Below are 27,269 nucleotides of genomic sequence, written 5' to 3'. Positions count from 1 at the left end.
TGTTGTCAAGTGACAATTCATTTGCATCTAAACTGGAGGAGCACAAAATATTCTGGCTAGCAGGTTTGCTGGTGTCACTCAGGAGGATTTAAATTATCTTGACAGGGGAAAGGTGAATGGACTGAAAGGGAACTAGAGAATAGGGCCAGTAAGACTCCGAGGAAAATCAGGCAGGGTGTGGTTGCTGATCACAGTGGATCTGGTGGACTGAAGTACATCTGTTTCAATGCAAGAAGTGTAACAGATAAGGCAGATGAACTTAGAGCTTGGAATAGTACTCGGAACTCTGATGTTGTTGCTATTACAGAGACTTGGTTGAGGGAGGGACAGGATTGATGGCTTAACATTCCAGGATACAGATGTTTCAGGTGAGATAGAGGGGGATATAAAATAGGTGGGGGAGTTGCACTACTTGTTAAGGAGTATTATCAGCTGTACTGTGGGAGGACACCTCGGATGGCTTATACAGCAAGGCAGTATGGGCAGAGCTCAGGAATAAGAGGGGTACAATCACAATATTTGGGGTTTACAATAGGCCTCCCAACACCCAGCAGGAGAAAGATGAACAGATATGTAGACAGACTTTGGCAAGATGTAAAAATAACAGGGTTGTTGTCATGGGTGATTTTAACTTCCCATATATTGACTGGGACTCACTTAATGCTTCGGTTGCAGATGAGGCCGAGTTTGTACAGAGATCCGGGGGGGCTTCTTGAAACAGTTTATAAATAGTCCAACTAGGACAGGGAGCGTAGTGGACCTAGTATTGGAGAATTAACCTGGCTAGGTGGTCAACATCTCAGTCGGGGATCGGGGAGCAGCTTAGAAACAGTGATCACAATTCAGTAAGATTTAAGGTGCTGATGGATAAAGATCAGTGTAATTGTGAGGTGAAGGTGCCAAAATGAGGGATGGCTAATTACAACAATATTAGGCAGGGACTGAATAATGTAGATTGGAGGCAGTTGTTTGAGGGCAAATCAACATATGGCATGGGGGAAGCTTTCAAGTGTAAGTTGCTGGGACTCACGACTGGCATGTTCCTTTGAGGATGAAGAATAATTATGGCAGGTTTAAAGAACCTTTGATAACAAGAGATATTGTCAGCCTAATCAAAAAGAAAACAGAAACATTTAACAAAGTTAAGAGGCTAAAAACACACACAGCAAGGGTGGAATACAAGGGAAGTCGAAACAAACTTAACCAAGGAGTCAGAAGTGCTAAATGAAGTCATGAAAAGTCATTGACCAATAGGATTACGGAAAATCCCAAGGCTTTCGCTACAGACACAAAGTGTAAGAGGGTAACCAGGCAGACGGTTGGCCCACTCAAGGACAGGGAAGGGAATTTATGTGTGGAGCCAGAGAAAATGGGCAAGGCATTAAATGCGTCAGTATTTCCCATAGAGAAGGACTTGGTGGATGATCAGTCTGGGGAAGAGTGTGTAGTTTGGATCAAGTTGAAATCAAAAGGGAAGAGGTATTGAGGTCTTGAAAAACATGAAGATAAACAAGTCCCCAAGGCCTGATGGGATATACCTCAGAATACTGAGACAGGCAAGGGAGGAAATTGCTTGGCCTTGAGGAAAATCTTTGTATTCTCACTGGCGACAGGAGAGGTTCCAGAGGACTGGAGAATAGCCAACATTTTGCCTTTGTTTAATCAGGGTGGCAAGGACGATACATCTAATTACAGGTCGGTGCGTCTTACATCAGTGGTATGGAAATTACCTGGGAGGATTCTTCAAGACAGGATTTACTCCCATCTGGAAATCAATAGGCATATTAGTGAGACGCAACATGTTTTTGTGAAGGGAGGTTGTGTCTCACTAACATGATTGAGTTTTTTCAACAAGTGACAAAGCTGATCAATGACAGTGGGGCAGCGGATGTTGTCTGCATGGGCTTCGGTAAGGGCATTGACAAGGTCCCTCGTGGCAGGCTGATACAGAAGGTAAAGTCACATGGGGTATCAGCCTGCCATGAGGGACCTTGTCAATGCCCTTACCGAAGCCCATGCAGACAACATCCACTGCCCCACTGTCATTGATCAGCTTTGTCACTTGTTGAAAAAACTCAATCATGTTAGTGAGACACAACCTCCCCTTCACAAAAACATGTTGCGTCTCACTAATATGCCTATTGATTTCCAGATGGGAGTAAATCCTGTCTTGAAGAATCCTCCCAGGTAATTTCCATACCACTGATGTAAGACGCACCGACCTGTAATTAGTTGGATCGTCCTTGCCACCCTGCTTAAACAAAAGCAAAATGTTGGCTATTCTCCAGTCAACTGGAACCTCTCCTGTAGCCATTGAGAATACACAAAGATTTTCCGCAAGGCCACAGCAATTTCCTCCCTTGCCTGTCTCAGTATTCTGGGGTATATCCCATCATTTATATTATAAAACAGCAAAGGTCCCAACCCATCCCTGTGGTATGCCACTAGGCACTGCCCTCCATTTCAGAAACACACCTTTCCACTGCTACCCTCTGTCTTCTATGACCAGGCCAGTCTTTTATCCATCTTGCAAGCTCACCTCTTACCCCATGTGACTTTACTTTCTGTAAGAGGTGAGCTTGCAAGGTGGATAAAAGACTGGCCTGGTCATAGAATTTCTGAATGGAGGGCAGTGCCTAGTGGCATACCACAGGGATGGGTTGGGACCTTTGCTGTTTATAATATAAATGATGGGATATACCCCAGAATAATGAGACAGGCAAAGGAGGAAATTGCTGTGGCCTTGCGGAAAATCTTTGTATCCTCACTGGCTATAGGAGACGTCCCAGATGATTGGAGAATAGCCAACATTTTCCCTTTGTCTAAGCAGGGTGGGAAGGATGATCCAACTGATTACTGGCCAGTGTGCCTTACACCAGTGGTATGGAAAGAGAATGTAACTGGTCTGATCTGTAAATTATCTGATGACACAAACGTTGTTGGATTTGCAGATAGTGATGAGGACCGTCAAAGGATACCGCTAGATATAGATCAGTTGGTGACTTGGGCAGAGAAACGGCAGATGGAGTTTAATCCAGAAAAATGTTGGGTAATGCATTATGGAAGGTCTAATCCAAATGGAAAAGATACAGTAAGTTGCAGAACCCTGAAGAGTAGTAACAGGTAGAGGGATCTGGTTATACAGGTACACAGGTCACTGAAAGTGGCATCGCAGGTGAAAAGGGTAGTCAACAAGGCACACAGCATGCTTGCCTTCATCAGCTGGGGTACTGAGTTTAAAAACTGCAGGTAATGTTGCACCTTTATAGAATATTAGTTAAGCCACATTTGAAATACAGCATTCAATTCTGGTGGATGTGGTGGCTTTGGAGAGGGTTCAGAAAAGATTTATCAGGATGTTGCCTGGTATGGAGGGCATTAGCTATGAGGAGAGGTTGGAGAATCTTGGGTTGTTCTCACTGGAATGACAGAGGTTAAGGGGCCTGATAAAGGTCTACAAGATTATGAAGGGCATGGACAGACTGGACAGTCAGAAGCTTTCTCCCCAGGGCGGAACAGTCAGTTACCAGGGACCATGGGTTTAAGGTGCAAGGGGCAAGGTGATGTACGAGGTAAGTTTTTATTTACACAGAGGGTGGTGGGTGCCTGGATCTCACTGCCAGGGGTGGTAGTGGAAGCAGATATGATAGTGACTTTGAAAGGGTGTCTTGACAAATACATGAATAGGATGGGAATAGAGGAACCCTTTCCCCAGAAGGCTAGGGGGTTTTAGTTGTGATGGGTAGCATGTTGGCTCAGGTTTAGAGAACCAAAAGGACCTGTTCCTGTACTCTAATTTTCTTTGTTCTTTGTTCTATTATTAATTAGCCCTTCACTGCATAATACTAGATTTGGATTAGCCTGTTCTCTGGTCAGTTCCTCAGGATTGCTTTAAATATTGTCTCCAAGGCACTTCAGAAACTCCCCAGCATTTGTATTTGTTAGATGTATTCAATCTACATGCAGATGGAGTTTAATGCATTTAGTTAAGACCAACTAGGGCAGGACTTACAGTTAATGGTAGATCTTTGGGGAATGCTGTCAAACAGACAGACTGAGGGGTGCAAGTACATAGTTCCTCGAAAGTGGCATTATTGGTAGATAGGGTAGTGAAGGTGGTGTTTGGTGTGCTTGTCTTCGCTGGTCAGAACAGAGTGTACAGGAGTTGCTCTGTCATGTTACTGGCTGTAGAAGACATTGTTTAGACCACATTTGGAGAACCATGTACAATTCTGGTTGCCCTGCTTTGGAAGGTTGTTGTTAAACTGGAAGAGGTCCAAAAAAAGAGATGTACTGGGATGTTACCAAAACTGGAAGGTTTAAGTCATAAAGAGAGGTCGAATGGATGGGACACTTTTCCCCCAGAGCATAGAAGGCTGAGGGATGACTTTATAAAGGTTAATAAAGTCATGAGGGACATAGATACAGAGAGTAGGAGAGTCTAATACTTGAGGGCATGGGAGAGGGAATATATTTAAAAGGGACCTGAGGGGCAACACCTACCCAACTGCACACACCAAGTGTGGAAGTAGTAAAGGGAAGTACAACCTGAAGAGGCAACCAAGAAGGTAGTACACATGGACTTGAGCAAGGCATTCAGCAAGGTTCCGCATGATAGACTAATTCATAAAGTTAGATCACATGGGGTCCAGGGAGAGCCACTTAATTGAATACAAAATTAGCTTGGCAGTAGGAGAGAGAGAGAGCGCGAGGGTGGTGGTAGAGGGTTGTTGTTCACACTGGGGGCCTGTGATCAATGGTATGCTGCAAGGATCAGCGATGGGTCCATTGTTTGTTATTTATAAAAACCATTTGGATGAGAATATAGGAGGCATGGTTAGGAAGTTTGCAGATGACGCCAAAATTGATGATATAGTTGGCAGTGACATGGTTAGCTAGGAGTACAAGGGGATCTTGATCAATTCTGCCAGTGGACTGTCAGAATCCCCGCCAATACAAATGCTGAGCTCACTGATTTTCCACAAATCTTAACTGAAGGAGCTCGCTATGTAGTTATTGCATATAACCTTCTCATAAAAATATTCATCTTAATGATTCTTTTTATCACATCTCAAGTCTAGACACTGTCATTACAGAAACAAACGCCCTGGAACTTGCTCACATGGCAGGCAGCAGTTTCTATTCAAATACAATTTTGCAAACTTTCACCAATGCAAATCTGTTTTTGGCCAAAACTTTTCTCCGTGTCAAAGCTTTCTTGAAACTACAAAATAGTCTCTTATTGCACCCACGTGACAATAACCGAGTCACATGCTTTGGCAGACTCATACGGTTATTCTACAAACACTGTGGAGTTACATCACTACTTTAACAGAGTACAGTAACCTTAGTCATTAACAGGAGTGTTGTCATAGAAGATTTAACGCCGAGTCATGTGTGAAGTTAATACTACAGGTACAATAAGTTTGGTTTAATCTTTTGTTGAAACCTCCACCGCTGCCTTTGGTATCTTCAGAGCCGACAATTCCAGCTCTCCCAGCCAGCATTAATGTTCCATCAATTTGAGTTTATCCAAAAACTTCGCTTCCAAAGCCCTGGCCTGTATCAAGGACCTATGGTCATTGACCTGTGTGAACTCCCAATCCACAATACCTAAAATTTTAAAACTTTCACCCTAGTTTTTAAATCCCTTTTACAGCTCACAATTTGAGGCAACACCTAGGACCACAAACCTTAACGCCTCTGTATGTCATTGATTCTGGATTCTTCCATATCCAGGAGTTTGGTCAGTCTATTATTAATAACGATGGCTTCAGTTATCCAGGTTCCAACTACTCTACCTCTTCCTTCGAGATGGCCCCTAAAACCTATTTTTACATGCGCTGGCTATATGAGCCAATATGTTCCCATCCGGTTCATTGACAAATTTTGTGCAACAACGTTACTATGATGTGCCTTGGAATGGGCCACTATGTCAATCGTGTAATTGAAATGCAAGTCACCATACAAATGCAAGTATCAAAATCCGTCAAGTTTAAAGAGCTCTTATACAGATCTTCTCTTCTCTAGAGATAAAAGCTTCAGCCTCTGCAATCTTACCAGATAGCTTTTCATTTTATTCACTCGTGGGATGTGGATATCATTGACTGGGCCAGCATTTATTGTGCAATCCTAATTGCCCTCGACAAAAAGATGGTGAGTTGCCTTTTTAAACATTTGCAGTCCATGTGCTGTAGGTAAGAACTACAATGCCATTAGAGAGGCAATTCCAGTGTTTTGACCATTGTTTTTTTAATACTAGCCCTCTAAAAATGAAATCCAATGTCTTCCAAAAGTTATGTTAAAATGTGCAATAACAATAGCTACTGAGAGACTGTCATCATGGCAGTGCACTGGAACTACTACTTCTTTTCGCTGAAATTTAAACATTCAAATTTGATAACATGATTAATCAACAATTATATTAAAATATGCCACAGGAATCTTCTTTAAAGAAGAATAACTCATACACAAGTAAGGTATTTTCCATTACGGAGGAAGGTACTGCAAACAAGTGCAGAGCTCTATCAACATATAATTTTTCTTTTGTTATTGAGGAAGAGGAGAAAGTGCACTTAGTCACGTAGAAAATACAGCTAAGAACCCGGCTGAATTTTTAAAAAAATTCAGAGAAGTGGTGAAAAGCAAATAAAAGCAAAGTACGCGTATGCAGCAACACTGGCTGCGATTGGAGTCTCTTAATATATTCTATAGGCATATAAGCAGTAAACGAGTGATGAAAGGAGGAGGTGAGGTTTATTAGAAACAAAAACAGGATTTACAGAGGGGGTGGAGGCCATTGTTAAGGGTGTTAAAAGAATATTTTGCATCTGTCTTTATCAGGGAAGATGATGTTACCCAGGACAAGGTGAAAAAGGAATTAAAATTGAAAAGATGATAGCATTGCTTAAACATTGTAAACTTACTTTACAAGACATTGAGACCAATGAGATGCACACAAGGATCCAAAGGGGGAATGACAGTAGAAATCACAGATGTGCTGCCAAAACTATTTTAGTCTTCCCTGACTCAGGATCATGTCACATGACAGGAGAGTTGCAAACACCATATCCTAGATTCAACAAAGTAAAGGTGCAGGTGAAAACTACAAGAAGTGATGATTTGGGGGTGGAATAAAAGCGAATTTTTACATCGGTAACTGCAGGTTAATTAAGGAGACCCAGCACGGATTTCCTAAACAAAATAATGTTTATTTCACTTGTATCAGAAATAATGGGAACTGCAGATGCTGGAGAATCCAAGATAACAAAGTGCGAAGCTGGATGAACACAGCAGGCCAAGCAGCATCTCAGGAGCACAAAAGCTGACGTTTCGGCCCTTGACCCTTCATCAGAGAGGTTCCGCTCTGATGAAGGGTCTAGGCCCAAAACGTCAGCTTTTGTGCTCCTGAAATGCTGCTTGGCCTGCTGTGTTCATCCAGCTTCACACTTTGTTATCTTTATTTCACTTGTTAAAGTTTTTGAAGGACTCCAAGAGGGATGATGAAGGCAATGCTGTTAATGTGGTGTACATATAGAATTTCAGAAAGCATTTGTTACAGTGCCATACCACAAATCTGTCAGCAAAATTAAAGCTTGTAGAATAAAAGGGACAGCAGTGTGAATGCAACATTGGCCTGAGTGACAGGAATCTGTGTATATTGGTTAATGGATGTTAATTGCGCAGGGAAAGGTTTTGTAATGGAGTCCCTTATGAGTCAGTGCTGAGATTCTTGCCTTTACTGATTAATATTAATGATTTAGACCTTGGTATTGAAAATGACATGGACAAATTGTGGAGTGTGTGGATAGTTGTCAGACGATGTTCAGTACAGTGAAGAAAGATGTCATGTTTTGGTAGACAGAACATTGAGAGACAAGTTAGTTGACTCAAACTAACAAAACCCTAGCAAATATATTTTAAAACTGCAATAGACGATCGCAATTTAAATGAGATTAGATTGTGTGCAGATTCAACCACAACATTTAGATAGTATTTTATAAGCACTAAACATTGTGCACAAAAGAAATTAAATCTTTCTCTTCCTTGTCATTCCAGCTGTGTACTCATCATATTCCACAAAAGGGATTAATTAGTATCGCTTTCCCAATGACATCTATAGCTCACAGTAGTCTGTGGGGCAACAAATTTTGTATTGCAGTTTTCTACACTCCTTCTCTGCCGTATTCTGCCCTGCACTTCATGTTAAAGCATTTATAGTGCGATATTCAAAAGTCATTTGTATCAGCAAGAGGTTTTCGTGCATCTCAACTGACAAATAATGGTAAGCTTGAAACAACTCATGAAAAATTACACATCTCCACACAGCAGTCTATCAATAATTACAACGCCTTACACAGGCAGCTTTGTTCCACTAGAGAAACAGAATCACTTCCTGTCATTATTAAAGAATTTATCTCAGACAAAGGTTAAATACACGACTAATCACCCAGCATGAAATGAAAGGGAAACTCAAAATATTTGCCAGGGACAGCAAACCAAATCATGTTTTCTATTTTATTTTGTTGTTAGTTGTGTCCTCATTATTTATAGATGAAAGCCCTGGTTTCCAGCCACTAAGTTTGAATCCAAATGATTAAATATGTATGGCACACCATACAGCGCTATAAAGGCCCAACTGTGCCCAAAGAATCATAATTGTTCTGTCAGATACTTGCATGTCAAACAAAAGATTTTGCTGGACCAAATTTGATTGAGCACCTCAGTAAGATTATAAGATTGTTTATCCATTATAGCCGTAGCAGTAAGTAAAATTGAACAAGAACATAAATACAGGAGTTGTGGTTCATCCAGATTTTGAACTTATAATCAAAATAATTTATAACATGCTGTAATTCGAAGTCATATCAAAAATAAAATTATTCTTGCTCAATGTTATGAGCAAAGGATATTTTAATTAAATAAAATACTGTCCATCTTTGAACAGACATTTGATTTTCTGTCAAAGGCATATTCGGAAGCATTCAGCAAACAGTTTTGTTTCATTTGTCTTGATATTTATCATAAAATTTGATTTTATATGTCTTTAATGTGATAAAGATCACACTGACCTGTTCTTACTGGTAATACTATTAAATATCAAACAAAAAAAGTGGTGATTCGGCTGTCTCTTGTTGAGATTAGTTACTGCTTGGCTTTTAAGAATAGTTATTTGCTTGGCACTTGTGCGCTATAAGTGTTAATAGCACAAGTCTGAACGATATTCAGATCCTGCAGTATGTGGGCACAGACTGATTTAATTATGGGAGGAATTTCCACAAAGCTAAACAGCGCAAACATCAACAATCAGAGCCACTCTGACATCATAGAGGAAAAAAAATCATTGATGATGACAGTACTGTGTGGACCCAGAATGTTTCCCCGAGTTCCTCCTTCAGTGGTGTGATTCAAGGCATAGAACAACCCTAACCACCAAGTTTTGTAGCAACATTGACACCAAAGAGAGTTTACCCTAATGCCCAATGGCAATCAGCTTTGCTAGGTTCCTTCAGCATATCTTGTTGAATGCCATCTTAGAACATAGAACATAGAACATTACAGCACAGTACAGGCCCTTCGGCGCTCGATGTTGTGCCGACCTGTCATACCAATCTCAAGCCCATCTAACCTACACTATTCCATGTACGTCCATATGCTTGTCCAATGACGACTTAAACGTACCTAAAGTTGGCGAATCTACTACCATTGCAGGCAAAGTGTTCCATCCCCTTACTACTCTCTGAGTAAAGAAACTACCTCTGACATCTGTCCTATATCTTTCACCCCTCAATTTAAAGCTATGCCCCCTCGTGCTTGCCGTCACCATCCTAGGAAAAAGGCTCTCCCTATCCACCCTATCTAACCCTCTGATTATTTTATATGTTTCAATTAAGTCACCTCTCAACCTTCTTCTCTCTAAATGAAAACAGCCTCAAATCCCTCAGCCTTTCCTCGTAAGATCTTCTTTCCATACCAGGCAACATCCTAGTAAATCTCCTCTGCACCCTTTCCAAAGCTTCCACATCCTTCTTATAATGCGGTGACCAGAACTGTACGCAATACTCCAAGTGCGGCCGCACCAGAGTTTTGTACAGCTTCACCATAACCTCTTGGTTCCGGAACGCGATCCCTCTATTAATAAAAGCGAAAACACTGTGTGCCTTCTTAACAGCCCTGTCAACCTGGGTGGCAACTTTCAAGGATCTGTGTACATGGACACCGAGATCTCTCTGCTCATCTACACTGCTAAGAATCTTACCATTAGCCCTGTAAATGCCTTCCGGTTACTCCTACCAAAGTGCATCACCTCACACTTGTCTGCATTAAACTCCATTTACCACCTCTCAGCCCAGCTCTGCAGCTTATCTATGTCTCTCTGCAACCTACAGCATCCTTTGTCACTATCCACAACTCCACCGACGTTAGTGCCATCTGCAAATTTACTAACCCATCCTTCTACGCCCTCATCCGGGTCATTTATAAAAATGACAAACAGCAGTGGACCCAACACCAACCCTTGCGGTACACCACTAGTAACTGGTCTCCAGGATGAACATTTCCCATCAACTACCACCCTCTGTCTTCTTTCAGCAAGCCAATTTCCGATCCAAACTGCTATATCTCTCACAATCCCATTCCTCCGCATTTTGTACAATAGCCTATTGTGGGGAACCTTATCGAACGCCTTGCTGAAATCCATATACACCACATCAACTGGTTTACTCTCATCTACCTGTTTGGTCACCTTCTCAAAGAACTCAATAAGGTTTGTGAGGCACGACCTTCCCTTCACAAAACCGTGCTGACCATCCCTGATCAGTTTATTCTTTTCTAGATGATTATAAATCCTATCCCTTATAACCTTTTCCAACACTTTACCAACAACTGAGGTAAGGCTCACTGGTCTATAATTACCAGGGTTGTCTCTACTCCCCTTCTTGAACAGGGGAACCACATTTGCTATCCTCCAGTCATCTGGCACTGTTCCTGTAGACAATGACGAGTTAAAGATCAATGCCAAAGGCTCGGCAATGTCCTCCCTGGCTTCCCAGAGGATCCGAGGATAAATCCCATCCGGCCCAGGGGACTTATCTATCTTCACCTTCTGAAGGATTTCTAATACCTCTTCCGTGTGAACCTCAATCCCACCTAGTTTAGTGGCCTGTATCTCAGTATTCTCCTCGACAACATTGTCGTTTTCTAGAGTGAATACTGTCAAAAAATATTCATTTAGTGCTTCCCCTATCTCATCTGACTCCACACACAACTTACCACTACTATCCTTGATTGGGCCTAATCTTACTTTCGTCATTCTTTCATTCCTTAAATACCTGTAGAAAGTCTTTGGGTTTACCCTGATCCTATCCACCAAAAATTTCTCATGTCTCCTCCTGGCTCTTCTGAGCTCTCTCTTTAGGTCTTTCCTGGCTACCTCGTAGCCCTCAAGTGCCCTAACTGAGCCTTCACATCTCGTCCTAACATAAGACTTCTTCTTCCTTTTGACCAGAGACTCAACCTCCTTCGTAAACCACGGCTCCTGCACTCTACAGCTTCCTCCCTGCCTGACAGGTACATACTTATCTAGGACACACAGGAGCTTTTCCTTGAATAAGCTCCACATTTCTAATGTGCCCATCCCCTGCAGTTTCCTTCCCCATTCTATGCTCCCTAAATCTTACCTAATCTCATCGTAATTGCCTTTCCCCCAGCTATAACTCTTGCCCAGTGGTATACACCTATCCTTTTCCATCACTAAAGTAAACATAACAGAATTGTGATCGCTACCACCAAAGTGCTCACCTACTTCCAAATCTAACACCTGGCCGGGCCCATTACCCAGTACCAAATCTAATGTGGCTAATCTTAAAATCAAAGATACTGTTTTGCTCACTCTCACTCTCACTCTCATTCTCATTCCCCCTGGAATTCGGTCCTTTAGGGCGTAGTCAGACCAATACTATAACGATACACTGGCGTAAAACCAGAAAAATTGACCATTGAACAGCTTATGAGAGGATATATGCCCCCTTAAACTGCTGTTGATGACACTTATCATTATCACAATATCAAAGGTAGGCTGACAGCACAATTGTTTGCCACTGTTGCATTTGTTCTGTTTTTCGTACATTGTCTGACACAGCAGGCTTGAAGGACTGAATAACCTACTCTTGTTCCTATTTTCTACATTTTGACATTAGAACATAAAGGGTACAACTCTAAAGGGGAAGAGGAATGGAGGCACCTGGGTTTATATGTGCAGCATAAGACCAAAACTGCACAGAATACTCCCAGATTTGGTCTCACTCAGGCATGCCTGCACACGGATGCAAATGAATTTGCAATGAAGCCCAATACATTATTTGCTTGCAGCAAATGCTTTCAGCAACTGATGTAGAAGGACAGCTAGATCCTCTCATCCATCAATATTTCCCAATTTTTATCATTTAAATTTACATTCTGCCATTCTGGTTCTCCTGCCAAAGATGACACCTTCACACAGATTCACATTATATTGCATCCGCCAAGCATTTGCCCATTTCACTTAACTTGTCTAAATATTGTGAGAGAATCTTCATCCTCACCTGTTTTTTTTCCCCTAGTTTTCAGCAGAAACAGAAATATTACTTTAAAAGTCCTCATCCAAATCAATTAAATATTGTGATTAGCTGGGGCAATTTTCCAATTATATTTTGTAGCAGAAAGGTTTGTATAATTGTTGCAGTATACATATTTTTCTCTTCAGTATGAGTAGTTGCAAATCACCATCATACGTTTTAATTCGATTACCCAGTCTATTGCATCTAACCTGTCCCTCACACCTTCACAGTTACCTTTGTTTAAATTTAGAATCCAAGTTTTAGTTTGGGCTATTTCACCTTCTATTCCAATGAAGAATACTATCATGTTATGGTCATTCTTCCATAAAATATCTCTTATGGACTATTAACTAACTCCTTTTCAATGCATAAGAATAGCCTGTTCCCTAGTTGGTTTCTCAAAATACTGGTCCAAAATTCCATCTTGTATACATTCAAAGATTCATCCACCACTATATTATTGGACATGGCTTGTCCAGTCTCGCTGTAGAATAAAGTCACGCATAATTATCACAGCATTCGAGTTACATCCATTTCTAACTTTCTAAGATTGACAGCCCCTATTTTATCACTCCTGCTTGGATAGCTACAGGCAACTATAGGTTTCTACATCCTGTTGCTTCTTAGCTCCAGACTCTTCGACTGTAGCCACCTCCTTTCCATTTTGCCTGTCTTTCCGAAATCTTGAATACGCTTGGCGATTCCATTCCCAGCACTAGTCACCCTTCAGACATGAGCCTGGTCAAAATTTGTACTTTTGGGCAATTATTTGTTCTGTTAGTTTATTTATCTTATTGTGAATGTTCTGTGCAATTAGACACCATGCCATTTGAATTTGTCTTTTAAACATTGTTGCACTATGGTCTTATAGTCTGCTGGCCGTTGTTTCCTCTGCTTGTTACTTGTCTACCTGTAATATGTGGCTCTTGCTGCTTTTGCCTGCAAAATAATTTCAATAGCAGTATCCAAAAGGAAAAATCTGTTAGATTTACTTACTTCACATTTACTTACCCTAGATTTTAAAAAAAGTTCAATACATACTCTGAACCTTACCTTCATTCTTATGCAATAAAGCAACTATGAGGGATTTCAATTTCCACAACATTAACTAGGTTGGTCATTGTGTGCAAGGTTTGGTGGGAATGGAGTTTTTTTAATGGATCGAGGACAACTTTTTGGGCCATACATAGAAGGCCCTACAGTAACAAAGCTAGGCAAGTGAGTGATCTATCAATGGTGAAGCATTTTGCAGACAGCAGTCATAACTCCATTTAATTGAAAATTGTTCTAGAAGAGGGCAAGAATGGTCCTGAAATAAAAGTTCTGTACTAGGGGAAAGCAACTTTTTAGAAGGAAAAACTAACAGAACTGCAAATGCTGGAAACAATAACAAAAACTGACGTTGCTTGAAAATCTCAGCAGATCTGGCAGCATCCTCTGAAGAAGGATCACTGGACTCTTGCAGGTAAATCTGTCTCAGAACGGTGGATCATGTTCAGGAAGGAAGTATGGAGAGTATAGGGACAAAATGTTCCAATAAAGAAAAAAGGTTAGAGCCTTCAAATCCTGTGAACCCAAATATCAAGGGATATACAACATTGGGTTAAGAGGTAAAAGGAGGTGTGTAAAAAGGGCTCAAAACAACAGAAGCCCTAGAGGAGTACATAATGTTCAACAGGTAACATAAAAGGGAGATTTTTCTATGACTAGCGAGCTAAAGGAGAAACAAAAGGATACTGGCAGATAGAACATAAAACAGTACAGCACAGAAACAGGCCATTCAACCCATCACATCTGTGCTAATCATGACACTGTTTCTAAACTAATCCCATCTCCCTGCACATGGTCCATATCCCTTTATTCTCTGCTTGTTAATGTGTCTGTCTAAGTGCCTCAAACTTTGATAGTGTTTCTGCTTCTACCACCTCCCTTGACAGAGCTTTCAAAGCACATACCACCATCCTGTGTTTTAAAAAAACCTTGCCTTCCATATCTCACTTAAACTTATCCGCTGTCATCTTACATCCATGCCCCTTAGTATTTGACGTTTCCTTCCTGGGAAAGAGACTCCGACTATCCATGTCTCACAATTTTATGCTTCTATCAGGTCGCCCTTCAGTGTCCAAACCTCTTGCAAAAAAAAAGTCCAAGAGTGTCCAACCTCTCCTTATAGATAAGGCATTCCAATCCAGGCAACATACCATTAAACTTCTTCTGCACCCTCTGCAAAGCCTCCAGATCCTTCCTTTGTGTGGCAAGCAGAACTGAGCACAGCACTCAAAATGTGGCCTGACTAAAATCTTAACATAGTTGCAACATGACTTGCCACCTTTTATACTCAATGCCTTGACCAATTGAAGGCAAGCATGCCACATGTCTTTTTCACTCCTTATCTACTTACGTTAGAAAGTCAGAGTGTTTGGAAACAGACCCTTCAGTCCAACCAGTCCCTGCTGAACACAATCCCAAACTAAACTAGTCCCATGTGCCTGCTCCTGGCCCATATCCCTCAAACCTTTCCTGTTCATATACTTATACAAATGTCTTTTGAACACTGTAATTGTACCCAAATCCATCACTTCCTCAGGAAATTCATTCCACATGTGAACCCCCCCCCCGTTAAAAAATGACCATGTCTTTTTTTTTAAATCTCTCTCCTCTCACCTTAAAAATGTGGCCTCTAGTCTTAAAGTTCCCCCATCCTAGGGAAAAGGCAACGATCAACTCTATCTACACCCTTCATTATTTAATAAACTTCTATCAGGTTGCCTCTCAACCTTGTACACTCCAGTGAAAACAGTTCCAGCTTATCCAGCCCTTCTTTATAACTCAAACTTTCCATTACCAGCAAATTCTGGTAGATCTCTTCTGAACCCTCTCCATTTTAATTTCCTTTCTATAACTGGGTGACCAATACTGGACACCGTAGTCAAGAAGAGGTCTCAATGTCCTACACAACATCAACATGACATCCCAACTTCTATACTTTAAGGACTCAGCAATGAAGGCAAGCATGTTGAATGACTTTTTAAACCGCCTGTCAATATGTGATGCAAGCTTCAAAGAATCATGCCCTTGCACCCCTCAGTCCCTCTGTTCTATAACACTATCTAAGGCTCTTCCACTAATTGTATAAGTACTACCCTTGTTTGTTATAGCAAAAATGCAACACCTCACATTCATCCAAATTGGACTCCACCTGCCATTTTTCATTTGATCAAGATCCCTTTTATAATCTTAGAAAATCTTCCTCACTGTCTACAACTGCACCAATTTTGGGGCCATCCACAAACTTACTAACCAGGCCTTCTATATTCTCATCCATTTATATAAATGGCAAATAAAAGAGGACACAGAACCGATCCCTGCAGAACACTGATAATGGGAAAAACCTCCAGTGAAAAAGCAACCTTCCACCATCACTGTCTCCTGCTGATAAGCCAATTATGTATCCAATTGGCAAGCTCACACTGAATCCCATTTGTCCTAACTTTTCTGGTTAGTCTGCCATGCCAAACTTTGTTGTCACATTCACAGAGCTATGTACTTGCACCCCAAGATCCCTCTGTATGTTAATGTTCATAAAGGTCCAGCCATTTTTACCATCCAAAATGTACCAGCTCAAATTTGTTAACTGCTGTTTGTGCAGACTACGTGAAACATATTAAGTATCTTATAATTTCAGATGAAATGCAAACAGCACAAGAAATGGGCAGAGCACTGATCCAATACTCTGCAAGTCTTACTGAGTACAAACATTAAACATAGAACCCGCCTCTGACATCCCCTCTATACTTTCCACCAACCAGCTTAAAACTATGACCCCTCGTGCTAGCCATTTCTGCCCTGGGAAATAGTCTTTGGCTATCAACTCTATCTATGCCTCTCATTATCTTGTATACCTCAATTAGGTCCCCTCTCCTCCTCCTTTTCTCCAATGAAAAGAGACCAAGCTCAGTCAACCTCTCTTCATAAGATAAGCCCTCCAGTCTAGGCAGCATCCTGGTAAACCTCCTCTGAACCCTCTCCAAAGCATCCACATCTTTCCTATAATACGGCGACCAGAACTGGACGCAGTATTCCAAGTGCGATCTAACCAAAGCTTTATAGAGCTGCAACAAGATCTCACGACTCTTCAACTCAATCCCCCTGTTGATGAAAGCCAAAACACCATATGCTTTCTTAACAACCCTGTCCACTTGGGTGGCCATTTTAAGGGATCTATGTATCTGCACACCAAGATCCCTCTGTTCCTCCACACTGCCAAGAATCCTATCCTTAATCCTGTACTCAGCTTTCAAATTCGACCTTCCAAAACACATCACCTCGCATTTATCCAGGTTGAACTCCATCTGCCACCTCTCAGCCCATCTCTGCATCCTGTCAATGTCCCGCTGCAGCCTACAACAGCCCTCTACACTGTCAACGACACCTCCGACCTTTGTGTCGTCTGCAAACTTGCTGACCCATCATTCAAGCCCCTCATCCAAGTCATTAATAAAAATTACAAACAGTAGAGGCCCAAGGACAGAGCCCTGTGGAACCCCACTCACCACTGACTTCCAGGCAGAATATTTTCCTTCTACTACCACTCGCTGTCTTCTGTTGGCCAGTCAATTCTGTATCCAAGCAGCTAAGTTCCCCTGTATCCCATTCCTCCTGACCTTCTGAATGAGCCTACCATGGGGAACCTTATCAAATGCCTTACTGAAGTCCATATACACCACATCCACAGCTCGACCCTCATCAACTTTTCTAGTCACATCCTCAAAAAACTCGAAAAGGTTTGTGAGGCATGACCTACCCCTCACAAAGCAGTGTTGACTGTATTTGATCAAGCCATGCTCCTCCAGATGGTCATAAATCCTATCCCTCAGAATCCTTTCTAACACCTTGCAGACGACAGACGTGAGACTTACTGGTCTGTAATTGCCGGGGATTTCCCTATTTCCTTTCTTGAAGGGAGGAATTACATTTGCCTCTCTCCAGTCCTCAGGTACGACTCCAGTGGAGAGCGAGGATGCAAAGATCTTCGCAAGTGGCGAAGCAATTTCATTTCTCACTTCCCAAAGCAGCCGAGGACAAATCTGGTCCGGGCCTGGCGACTTGTCAATCTTAATGTTTGACAAAATTTTCAGCACATCAGCTTCCTCTATCTCTATCCATTCCAGCATGCACACCTGCTCTTCAAAGGTTTCATTCACTACAAAGTTCGTTTCTTTCGTAAAGACAGAAGCAAAAAACTCATTAAGGGCTTCCCCTACCTCCTCAGACTCCACACACAAGTTCCCTATGCTATCCATGATCGGCCCTACTCTTTCTTTGACCATTCTCTTATTCCTCACATAAGTGTAAAATGCCTTTGTGTTTTCCCTGATTCCTTCTGCCAAGCCTTTCTCGTGCCCCCCTCCTGGCTCTCCTCAGACCTTTTTTGAGCTCCTTCCTTGCCTGCGAGTAATCCTCTCTAGCTGAACTTGACCCTAGCCTCCTCCACCTTATGTAAGCTACCTTCTTCCTTTTGACGAGAAGCTCCACCGCTCTCGTCATCCAAGGTTCCTTTATCTTACCCCTTCTTGCCTGTCTCAGAGGGACATATTTACTCATCACTCGCAACAACTGTTCCTTAAACACAGTCTCCACATGTCTATAGTTCCCTTACCATGGAACAATTGCTCCCAGTCCATGCTTCCTAACTCGTGTCTAATCGTGTCATAGTTTCCTCTTCCCCAATTAAATATCCTCCCATTTTGCCTAATCCTCTCCTTCTCCATAGCTATGTAGAATGTGAGGCAGTTATGGTCGCTATCACCAAAATGCTCTCCCACCACAAGATCTGATACCTGCCCCGGCTCGTTTCCAAGCACCAAGTCTAGAATGGCCTCTCCCCTCGTCGGCCTGTCAACGTACTGCATTAGGAAACCCTCCTGAACACACCTTACAAATACAGCTCCATTCAAATCTTCTGCTTGAAGGAGGTTCCAATCAATATTAGGAAAGTTAAAGTCACCCATTACAACAACCCTACTGCGACCACACTTTTCCAAAATCTGTCGACCTATGCTTTCTTCAATCTCCCTGCTGCTATTGGGGCGCCTGTAGTAAACCCCTAACGAGGTGACTGCTCCCTTGCTGTTCCTAATTTCCACCCATACTGACTCAGTAGGCAGATCTTCCTCGACAATGGAAGCTTCTGTAGCTGTGATACCCTCTCTGATTAGTAGTGCTACACCCCCTCCGCTTTTTCCCTCCTCCCTATTCTTTTTACATGTTCTAAACCCTGGAACATCCAGCAACCATTCCTGCCCCTGAGAAACCCATGTCTCTGTTATGGCCACAACATCATAGCACCAGGTACTGATCCATGCTCTAAGTTCATCACTTTTATTCCTGATACTCCTTACATTAAAGCAAACACACTTTTAACCGATCCCTTGGTTCCTTCCCACTAGCTGGTCTACCTCTTGCTACTGCCTCACTTGCATCAACTCTCACCTCCGGTATACAGCTCAGGTTCCCACCTCCCTGCCATACTAGTTTAAACCTTCTCGAACTACTCGAGCGTTAAAGTTATGTCACAATTCCTTGTGGAAAAATACTGTAATGATCAAAATAATAACAGCTATAATTCTCACTTCCAGTTTGACATTATCCCCCATGACCCTTCATAGTCCCAACTTAGGTCTACTCCTTCAGATTCCTCGTCGGAAGAAATCAGGGCCTGCAATATGACTTCTAATCACCAATGCAGCTGAATTCAAACTGGCCACAAAAATTTTTTCTTTCTTTATTCATTCATGGGATGAGGGCTTCGCTGGCTAGGCAACATTTATTGCCCATCCCTAATTGCCCAGAGGGTAGTTTAGCATCAACCACACTGCTCTGGATCTGGAATCACATGTCAGCCAGACCAGGTAAGGATGGCAGTTTCCTTCCCAGAAGGACATTAGTGAACCAGATGTTTGTTTCCAAACAATCAGCAATAGATTCACAGTGATCATTAGATGCTTCATTCCAGATATTTCTTGAATTTGAATTCAACCCTGGATTCCAGAATGTTGTCTGGTCTCTGGATTAACAGTCCAGCGATATTGCCACTAGGCCATCGCCTAATTGATCCACAATATCACCTTAGTGGCCTTAGTCTCAATTGATCAGCTTCTCGAACCCTCATCCATTCATGCTTCAAGAGTTCTGCTGACCACGTAATTTTATCAAATCATTTCAACTTCGACATGTTAACTGTTCAACTGCTCCATGTGCATCAAAGATCTTCTGTGAAGCTCAGGAGATCCAGTATCCCTTTATTCACTGATCTACATTTCCCCAATCCCAGCAACACATCAATCCTAAACATTTTATCCTCACTTTCAAATCCCTTTATGGTGTTACCTCTCCCTACACTTCAAATACAAAGACTCCAAGATCTCCTAGCTTGGAGTACCCTCGTTTTAATTGTTCCACCATTGAAGGTCACACCCATTAGCTGCCAAGGTCCTATGATCAGGAATTCCTCCGTAAAACTCTAACTTCTTGGCTTTCCTACAGCAAGAACCTATTTAAAACCAGAAATTTGTTTAAACATTTAGTCATTTGCATTAATGAGTCTTTAAGTGGTTTGCTGTCAACTTTTATTTTATACCTTCTAAAAAAAATTATTTGGGATGTTTAATTCCTCAAAGTCAATAAATAATTGCCAAGTATTTCTTGTTGATTAGCTAAGCAAGCCCTGCAATCACAACATCTGCTTAACTACTGCACCGTTAGGACAATTGTTTGCCACTGGGACTTTAGTATTTAATGTAGCAGCACAACTTCAACATGTTGTTGTGAGTATTAAGAAACAATTCATATGCTATTCTTGTACCCAAAACAATGTCAGCATTTCCAGTTCCCCCACTGAATTAAACAATTTTCAAATGTAAACCCAAATTCTGACTCATTTACAATTCAAGAGGAAAATCCTCAAAATGAGAATAAAAATGGTAACAAATTTTAAAATCAGTTGAAAAGAAAATTCAAGGATCAACACAATATAAACACTAATACATGAAGTGAAAAATAGATTCTGACCACTTTGTCCTCCTGGAGCATGAATCCAAGAAAGCAAGAAAGGTAAAAGGGAAGGAATTCAAGGGGAAGAGAAACAAAAACACATTATTTAGCATGGCATAAAATTGTTGCAAGCTATGTCAGAACAAGCACGTAAGTGACAGAGTTCACAGGTCATCAAACATTGAAGTACAAATAACCATAAATATTAAAGGTAATATCCAAAATGAAAATGTTGCAATGTCATAAGCAACAGAAAAGCACTGTCAGGTGCAAAGTCCAATATAAAAACTTCAACGCTGTCGATGGAAGTTTCTACAAAACTTTGTTCATAGGTTTAATTAGCTTTGTTACGCAGAGTTTAAAGATCTGTAGGAAATTTGTTTATTACGATACAGTGGATTAATGCAATTTAACGACATAGCATCAATGTTTGATCTAAAGGATCGCAGAATAAAAATACCATTATAAAAAATCAAATTTATTTGAAAAGAATGTAACAACAATGTCCTGTGTCACAGTGTAATCAGTTTTGCAACCCCCTGTTTTCAAAAACAATTGTCAATGAATGTTTATTAATAATAAACCTCAGGAATAGAGCAGCATTAATCCATAATTATTTAGCAGCACATCACTGAAACTTTTACCCTTAATTAGAAAGGAAGATTCTTTCCCGTTTTACAGAATGCTAGTCAGGTCTTTGTTTAATTGATGTCACATTAGCATTGTGTTTATGATACTGAACTAAAAATACAGAGACTTTGACAAATATTTCAGAGACACAAAGTTCAACACAGTAGTTAGGAAATTTAAATTCAGTCAATTAACTAGAGTAAAAATTAAAAGCCTTAATTACTAATTCTAGTTAAGAAAGCAAACAGATATAATTCAAAATTAATCTTATTAATATCCTTCTAAAGGAAATCTGCTGCCCTTGCTTCAGTCTGGCTATACATGACTCCAGGCCATTAGTAACCTAATAATTTATACCCAAGAAAGTCACTGTGTATCGAAACCACGAGGGTACTATATAACAAGAATAGAAAGTGGGCAAACCAGGAGACAATCTTAACACTTGATTGAGATCTGTCAAAGGTATACACAAGCCAGTGACCACTAAGGTTCTCTTCACGGACACCTGTGCCAAAAGCAACACCTCAGCACAATCATGCTCACAGAATTATACCGTTCACCTAATGTCACAAACTTCTCAAATGCCATGTCCTGCTCACCAGGCTGGTTGCACAGCGCAACACAATGGAATTCCCATGATCTCTGTCCTCCACACCCATCCATACTTAGTCTGTCTTGCTGGCTTTGCTCTAATCAGAGTGGGCTCATTCTTTCTTTTCACACCATAAGTGAAGACTAAACATGAAATTCTATTTGGCAATTCTACTTTTACATCACCAATATTACTCTCACTGTCGTTTGGTCTGGGCACTCTAACCATTCTGCTTCAACTCTGTCTACAGAAAACCACCATACTACAGCCTTATTTCAAATCAGTGGAAGAGTCATATTTCAGGTCTCTGGAAGAGTCATATTACTCTCAAAGTTTCAACTCTTTCTCCACAGATGCTGCCAGATTTGAGTTGCCACAGCAACTTGCGTTTTTTTTAAAATCACATTTAACAATGAAAAGGTGCACGGATACAAGACAGTATAGATAGGAGTGACTGCCACACAGTTGTTGTGGAGATGAAATCCTGCTTCATGTAGAGGACATTCTCCACTATGTTGTGTAGCACAATCGCTATGCTGGAGAGAAGAGATTTAGAACATATCAAACAACTTAAAGCTGGCTTTCAATAAGCCCCTGTGCCATATAGCAACAGCAGCAATGCATTTCACATATGTCCATAACCATATGATCCAGTATATGCCACACTCTCCCATGGTCATCAATTTAGGCAATGAATCCTTCATCTATGAAGAGTGAACGAGGAGAGAGACTTGCATTTATACAACACGCGTCATGGCCACTGAGGTACCTTTAAAGTGAAGTCACTTTTGTTATGCAAGAAATACAACAGCCAATTTTCACATGTCTGACAAATCAGGAGTTTGCAAATTCTATATTCAGCTATTGGCACATTTCACATGACTGGACAAACAAAACACAAATGAACATTTTATTTTGGCATTTATAGCGAATTTCAAAATATGTTTAAAAGGATGAACCTTGTACCTACTGAGTTACTTGGAAAAGACATATTTGCCCACTGTGTTACTTGTATCAAGTAGTTCAGTAATCCAAAATGCCTATATACAAACTTTTGATGAATATTTGTGTCTAGGTTGTGATCATGTGTCAAAACAGTACTTTAATACCTTGTGCAGAACTCCATTTGGTTACCGAACAAGCAACTGAAGCGCAACATTAATTTTCAACTACATTCCGAAATCACAAGTATGGAAATGGCAACTGCTTCAGCCATTAACCAAAACTTATTTATCAATATAGATATGTGCTAACTTTATACCAGCTTGCTGTGCTATAATTATACAGGATATAACTGAGATTCTTTGAAATTGATTTAAACAGAAATGAACACTAAGGCCCTTAAAAGAGGCTTTAATTGTTTCCTTAAAAAACATATGGAGTAATCAATTTCCACATCCAGGGCCATTAAAAAAAATCAAGATAAAGCAGCTGGTTTAAAACATCACATTTAGTAGTGCCATATGTTTTATAATATTGAAACAAAATCTTATCAAATGTTTTCAAAGTTTAATACTCAGACAAGAGGCCAACTGGGAGAAATACATCAGATGAAGGACAAAAAAAAGGGATTACCAGAGGTTTAGTACTTGCTGCCTCAGATACACAGAATTATACATTTGGGTCATTCTCTCATTGTTAAATTTGATGTGGAGGTGCCGGCATTTGTCTGGGGTGGACTAAGTCAGAAGTCACATGACACCAGGTGAAAGTCCAACAGGCTTAATTGAAATCACAAGTTTTCAGAGTGTAGACCCTTTGTCAGGTGAAGTCATTTTTCTCCTATTCAAATATTTCTAGAAATTTTTTTTAATATTGCTAGCCAACTTACTTCCACATTCTGCTTTGTATTTTTTTAGTCATTATTTGCCCCTTTTTGAAGTCTGCCTGATCTGTCTCTAATCTTTACTGATTTGTATAGTGCATTTTTTTTTCAATTTAGTACATCCTTATCCTCTTTATTCAACCACAGATAATACATCCTTTCCAAAGAGCCTTTAATTTTCACAGGGATAAATCTTTGCTGAGAATTATTTAATATCTAATTAAATGAGTGTCACCACAACTCTGTTATCCTACTTTTAAACTAGTTTTCCAGTTTGCATTAGCCAGATCTGCCTTCATACGCCCATAGTTACCTTTATCTAAGTTTCAAATACTAGTCATGGACCAACACCTCTTAATCTTTTTAAACTGAACATATAGTTATGTTGTCATCTGTCAACTAAAAGGTCTTTGATCATGAGGTATACAATTAATACTCATTGTACTCATAATATTCAATTAATATTCATTAATATCTCATTGTACATTTCAAAGTCCAGGACAATCTGTTCTCTAGTTAACTCTTGAATGCAAAGCGCTAAGAAACTACTCTGAAGGCACTCCATGAACTCACTTTCCAGGCTACTTTTACAAATCCAATTCAGCCAGTCTACATGCAGATTAAAATCACCTTTGATTATTGACATACATTTCTTTCATGCCCCGTTTATTTTTTTGTGTTCTCTGTCCTGCAATGTAATTACTGTTGGGGTGCCCATGAACTTCTGACTTTGGTAGCTGGTAGCTTCCACCAAGGCATCTCTTAACGTCATTAATTATATTTATCCAAAGCAATTCTTCATTTTAATCTTTCAAGTTAAGGTCATGTCTCAGTAACGAGCTAATGCTATCCTTAATTAACCAATCTGCCTTGTCACTTTTCTTAGCATCCTGCTGTTCCTGTCATTCAGCACCAATGTATAGAACACAACCTTAGGATTACCTTTCAATAATGTCTCTGTAATGCAATCAGGTGTTACGTATTTACCTGTGTTTATTATTCATTTTTTTAAAAAACAGCTTTAAATTTATTTTTATTTAAATTTTACAAATTTCTGGCCCTTTCTGCTAGTCATTGTTGCATTTGTATGTTCCGTCCCTTCCAGTCAACATCAGGTAACTGATAGCCCAAATTATTGATCTGCTTCCTACTTTCATTTTGCCCTTTACTTCACTGTATCTCCCCTCACTTGACTTCACCTCTTATTACATGACATTTACAGACATGTCTGGCCTTTTCTCATCATTTAATGTTCCTACATTATTGGGTCACCACTTCTCCCTCCATCGTGCTTTCTGGTTCACTAGAGGCAGCCATGCTGAGGTCAGCAACATTTCTGCCCTTCCATTCAGGTCTAGTGGACATTAGCCACTGCTGTTCTTGGTAACCACATCACTAGCCATCCTGGATCACTGGACATTGGTCAATACAGAGTTAGACAATCCTCATATCGCCACCTTGCTTCTTCCGCCACCTGTGCCCCCCTCTCTCTCTCAAAGTGTTGACAGTCTTTGGAATTATTTTCCTCAAAAGGCAGTGAATGCAGGAACTTTATATTTTTAAGGCAAAGGTAGATAGATTCTGATTACAAGGAGGATGAAAGATTACCATGGGAATGCAGGAACTTAGAGTTAAGATTAATATCAGATCTGCCATGATCTTATTGAATGGCTCAGCAGGCCTGAAGGGCCATGTAGCCTATTCTTGTTCCTTGCTCATACCACCAGGGGGTAGCAAATGCTTCCCAGGTTGGCAACACGTCAGTATTTTGAACCAGTGAGAAAATTAAGTACCATTGAAAGCAAAAGTAAAAATCATAGAAAAGGATCTCACAGAATATTTTCAAATAGCTGTAGGATTCTGTGAATGCCTAAATCCACGTTACTTGTCCCACAAGGAAGTAAGCAGATATAGAAACAGAACTTGCTGGAAATATTAAGCAGCTCTGGCAGTAGCTTTAAAAGGCAGAAATAGAGCTGTTGTTTCAAACAAATTACTTACTTTGCCAGAGTTTTGAGGAACTTAATCTTTCAGAGTGAAATTCTCACTCTCAGAGGCCTGTGGACATTTAATCATTGGGTATATTTAAGGCTAGAAATAGTGTTGTGAAAATCACACAGGATAGTAGAGTTGACCTTACAGAACAACGGTGATCTTATTGAGCAGCAAGCTTGAGGATGCTTCTGACCTACTCCTCTTCTAAGTTGTTATAACTTAAGAATTAAAATAGACTTGATGTCATGCTAAACTTTCCCTCGTGAAGGGACTTTTTCCCTGCTGTGAATGCATTCAGAGTTAAAATTACAATCACTGCACCTATCTTTAATTATTGTTCTCCATTGTAGTGTAGTTAAAATGTTCAACATTTTTCAGCAAAATGTCGCATAGCAGAACAGCCTGGGAAGTGAAAGAAAAGGGGTTAAGAGTAAATCAAAACCAAATTCTTTGGTCATTGCTTGAGCACAAAAAGTATTGTTCGAGAATTTACAGCATGCATGCTCCTGTAGCAATAGGAGGATAAACATTTATTTCAGTACCTTATTAATCTAAGTGAAAGATCTTGCTAATGCAGTTTGACATTTTCATGCTTTACAGCCATTGACATTTTCCATATTCCACAAATAGTTCCATCATGGTGAAAGTGTAATTACATCACTGATAAAATTGAAAGTACTCAATTAGGACTTCCATTTACTTGCCCCTTCTGGGCGCCAAAGGTTTCAAAAGACCAAAAAGTGAAATTCAACTTTGACCACTATTTGTGCCAGCTACCAAAGTCAGAAGGATATAGTCCAACGGGTTTATTTGAAATCACAAGCTTTCAAAGTACTTCATCTGATGAAGGAGCAGCGCTCAGAAAGCTTGTGATTTCAAATAAACCCATTGGACTATAACCTGGTGTCATGTGACAATTTTGTCCACCCTGGTCAAACCTGGTTCATAATTAAAGGTGGTAGCAGAGTGGCTCCCTGCTTAACCCCTTCCACTTGCACACATGCCTATGCTCAATTGAATTTCATACCTGATCTTCTTTTCTACCATGTTTATAGTCAAGTTAATTTCAGAAGATGATTTTGCATAAATTAGAAATTATAGCATCTAAATACTTATTTGCATGTGTAATAAGCTATCAAAACATATTCTTTCAACTTTTATAGCTGGACAATGCTTCTATTTTGTCTGCCCCATGCATCATGTCTTGTACAAGACTTGTACAATTAAATGTAGGGCCTTATGTGTAAACAAGTAAAGTCGACTTTCCTGCTCCTCAGATGCTGCCTGACCTGCTGTGTTCCTCCTGCTCCACACTGCGTTGGCCTTTGGTAATGTTGGGTTTCAAGTAGATAATTCTTTGAAGTTTGGCCACATATAATGGTTAGAAAGGCAGTTAGCAGACTTGCCTTCACTGCTCAGACCTTTCAGTATAGGAACAAAAACAAAGTTGCTTGAAAAGCTCAGCTGGTCTGGCAGTTATTTTTATTTCAATATAGGAGTTGGGATTTCATTTTGTGGTTGTGTAGGATGTTGTTGAGGACTTTCTTGAATACTGCCTAGTTCTGGTCCTCCTGTTATA

The 27,269-nt window shown here is 40.5% G+C and overlaps 1 protein-coding gene across 6 annotated transcripts in view; it reads right to left on the bottom strand.

The window, feature by feature from the left end:
• The window catches only part of rims2a (regulating synaptic membrane exocytosis 2a), a 908,436-nt gene that overhangs the window by 679,588 nt on the left and 201,579 nt on the right, over positions 1–27,269 (bottom strand). For 3 of the 6 annotated variants that reach the window (XM_048528689.2, XM_048528688.2, XM_059646025.1), the window contains one exon: positions 20,667–20,678. The exons of the other annotated variants lie outside the window; for them this stretch is intronic. In XM_048528689.2, coding sequence (XP_048384646.2) covers positions 20,667–20,678 — 12 coding nt within the window. The remainder of the gene's footprint in view (positions 1–20,666; positions 20,679–27,269) is intronic. 6 annotated transcript variants of the gene reach the window in all.

Source organism: Stegostoma tigrinum, chromosome 5, assembly GCF_030684315.1.
Source record: "Stegostoma tigrinum isolate sSteTig4 chromosome 5, sSteTig4.hap1, whole genome shotgun sequence".
In the NCBI taxonomy this organism is placed as follows: domain Eukaryota; kingdom Metazoa; phylum Chordata; class Chondrichthyes; order Orectolobiformes; family Stegostomatidae; genus Stegostoma; species Stegostoma tigrinum.
This window is presented reverse-complemented; position numbering and strand designations above follow the sequence as displayed.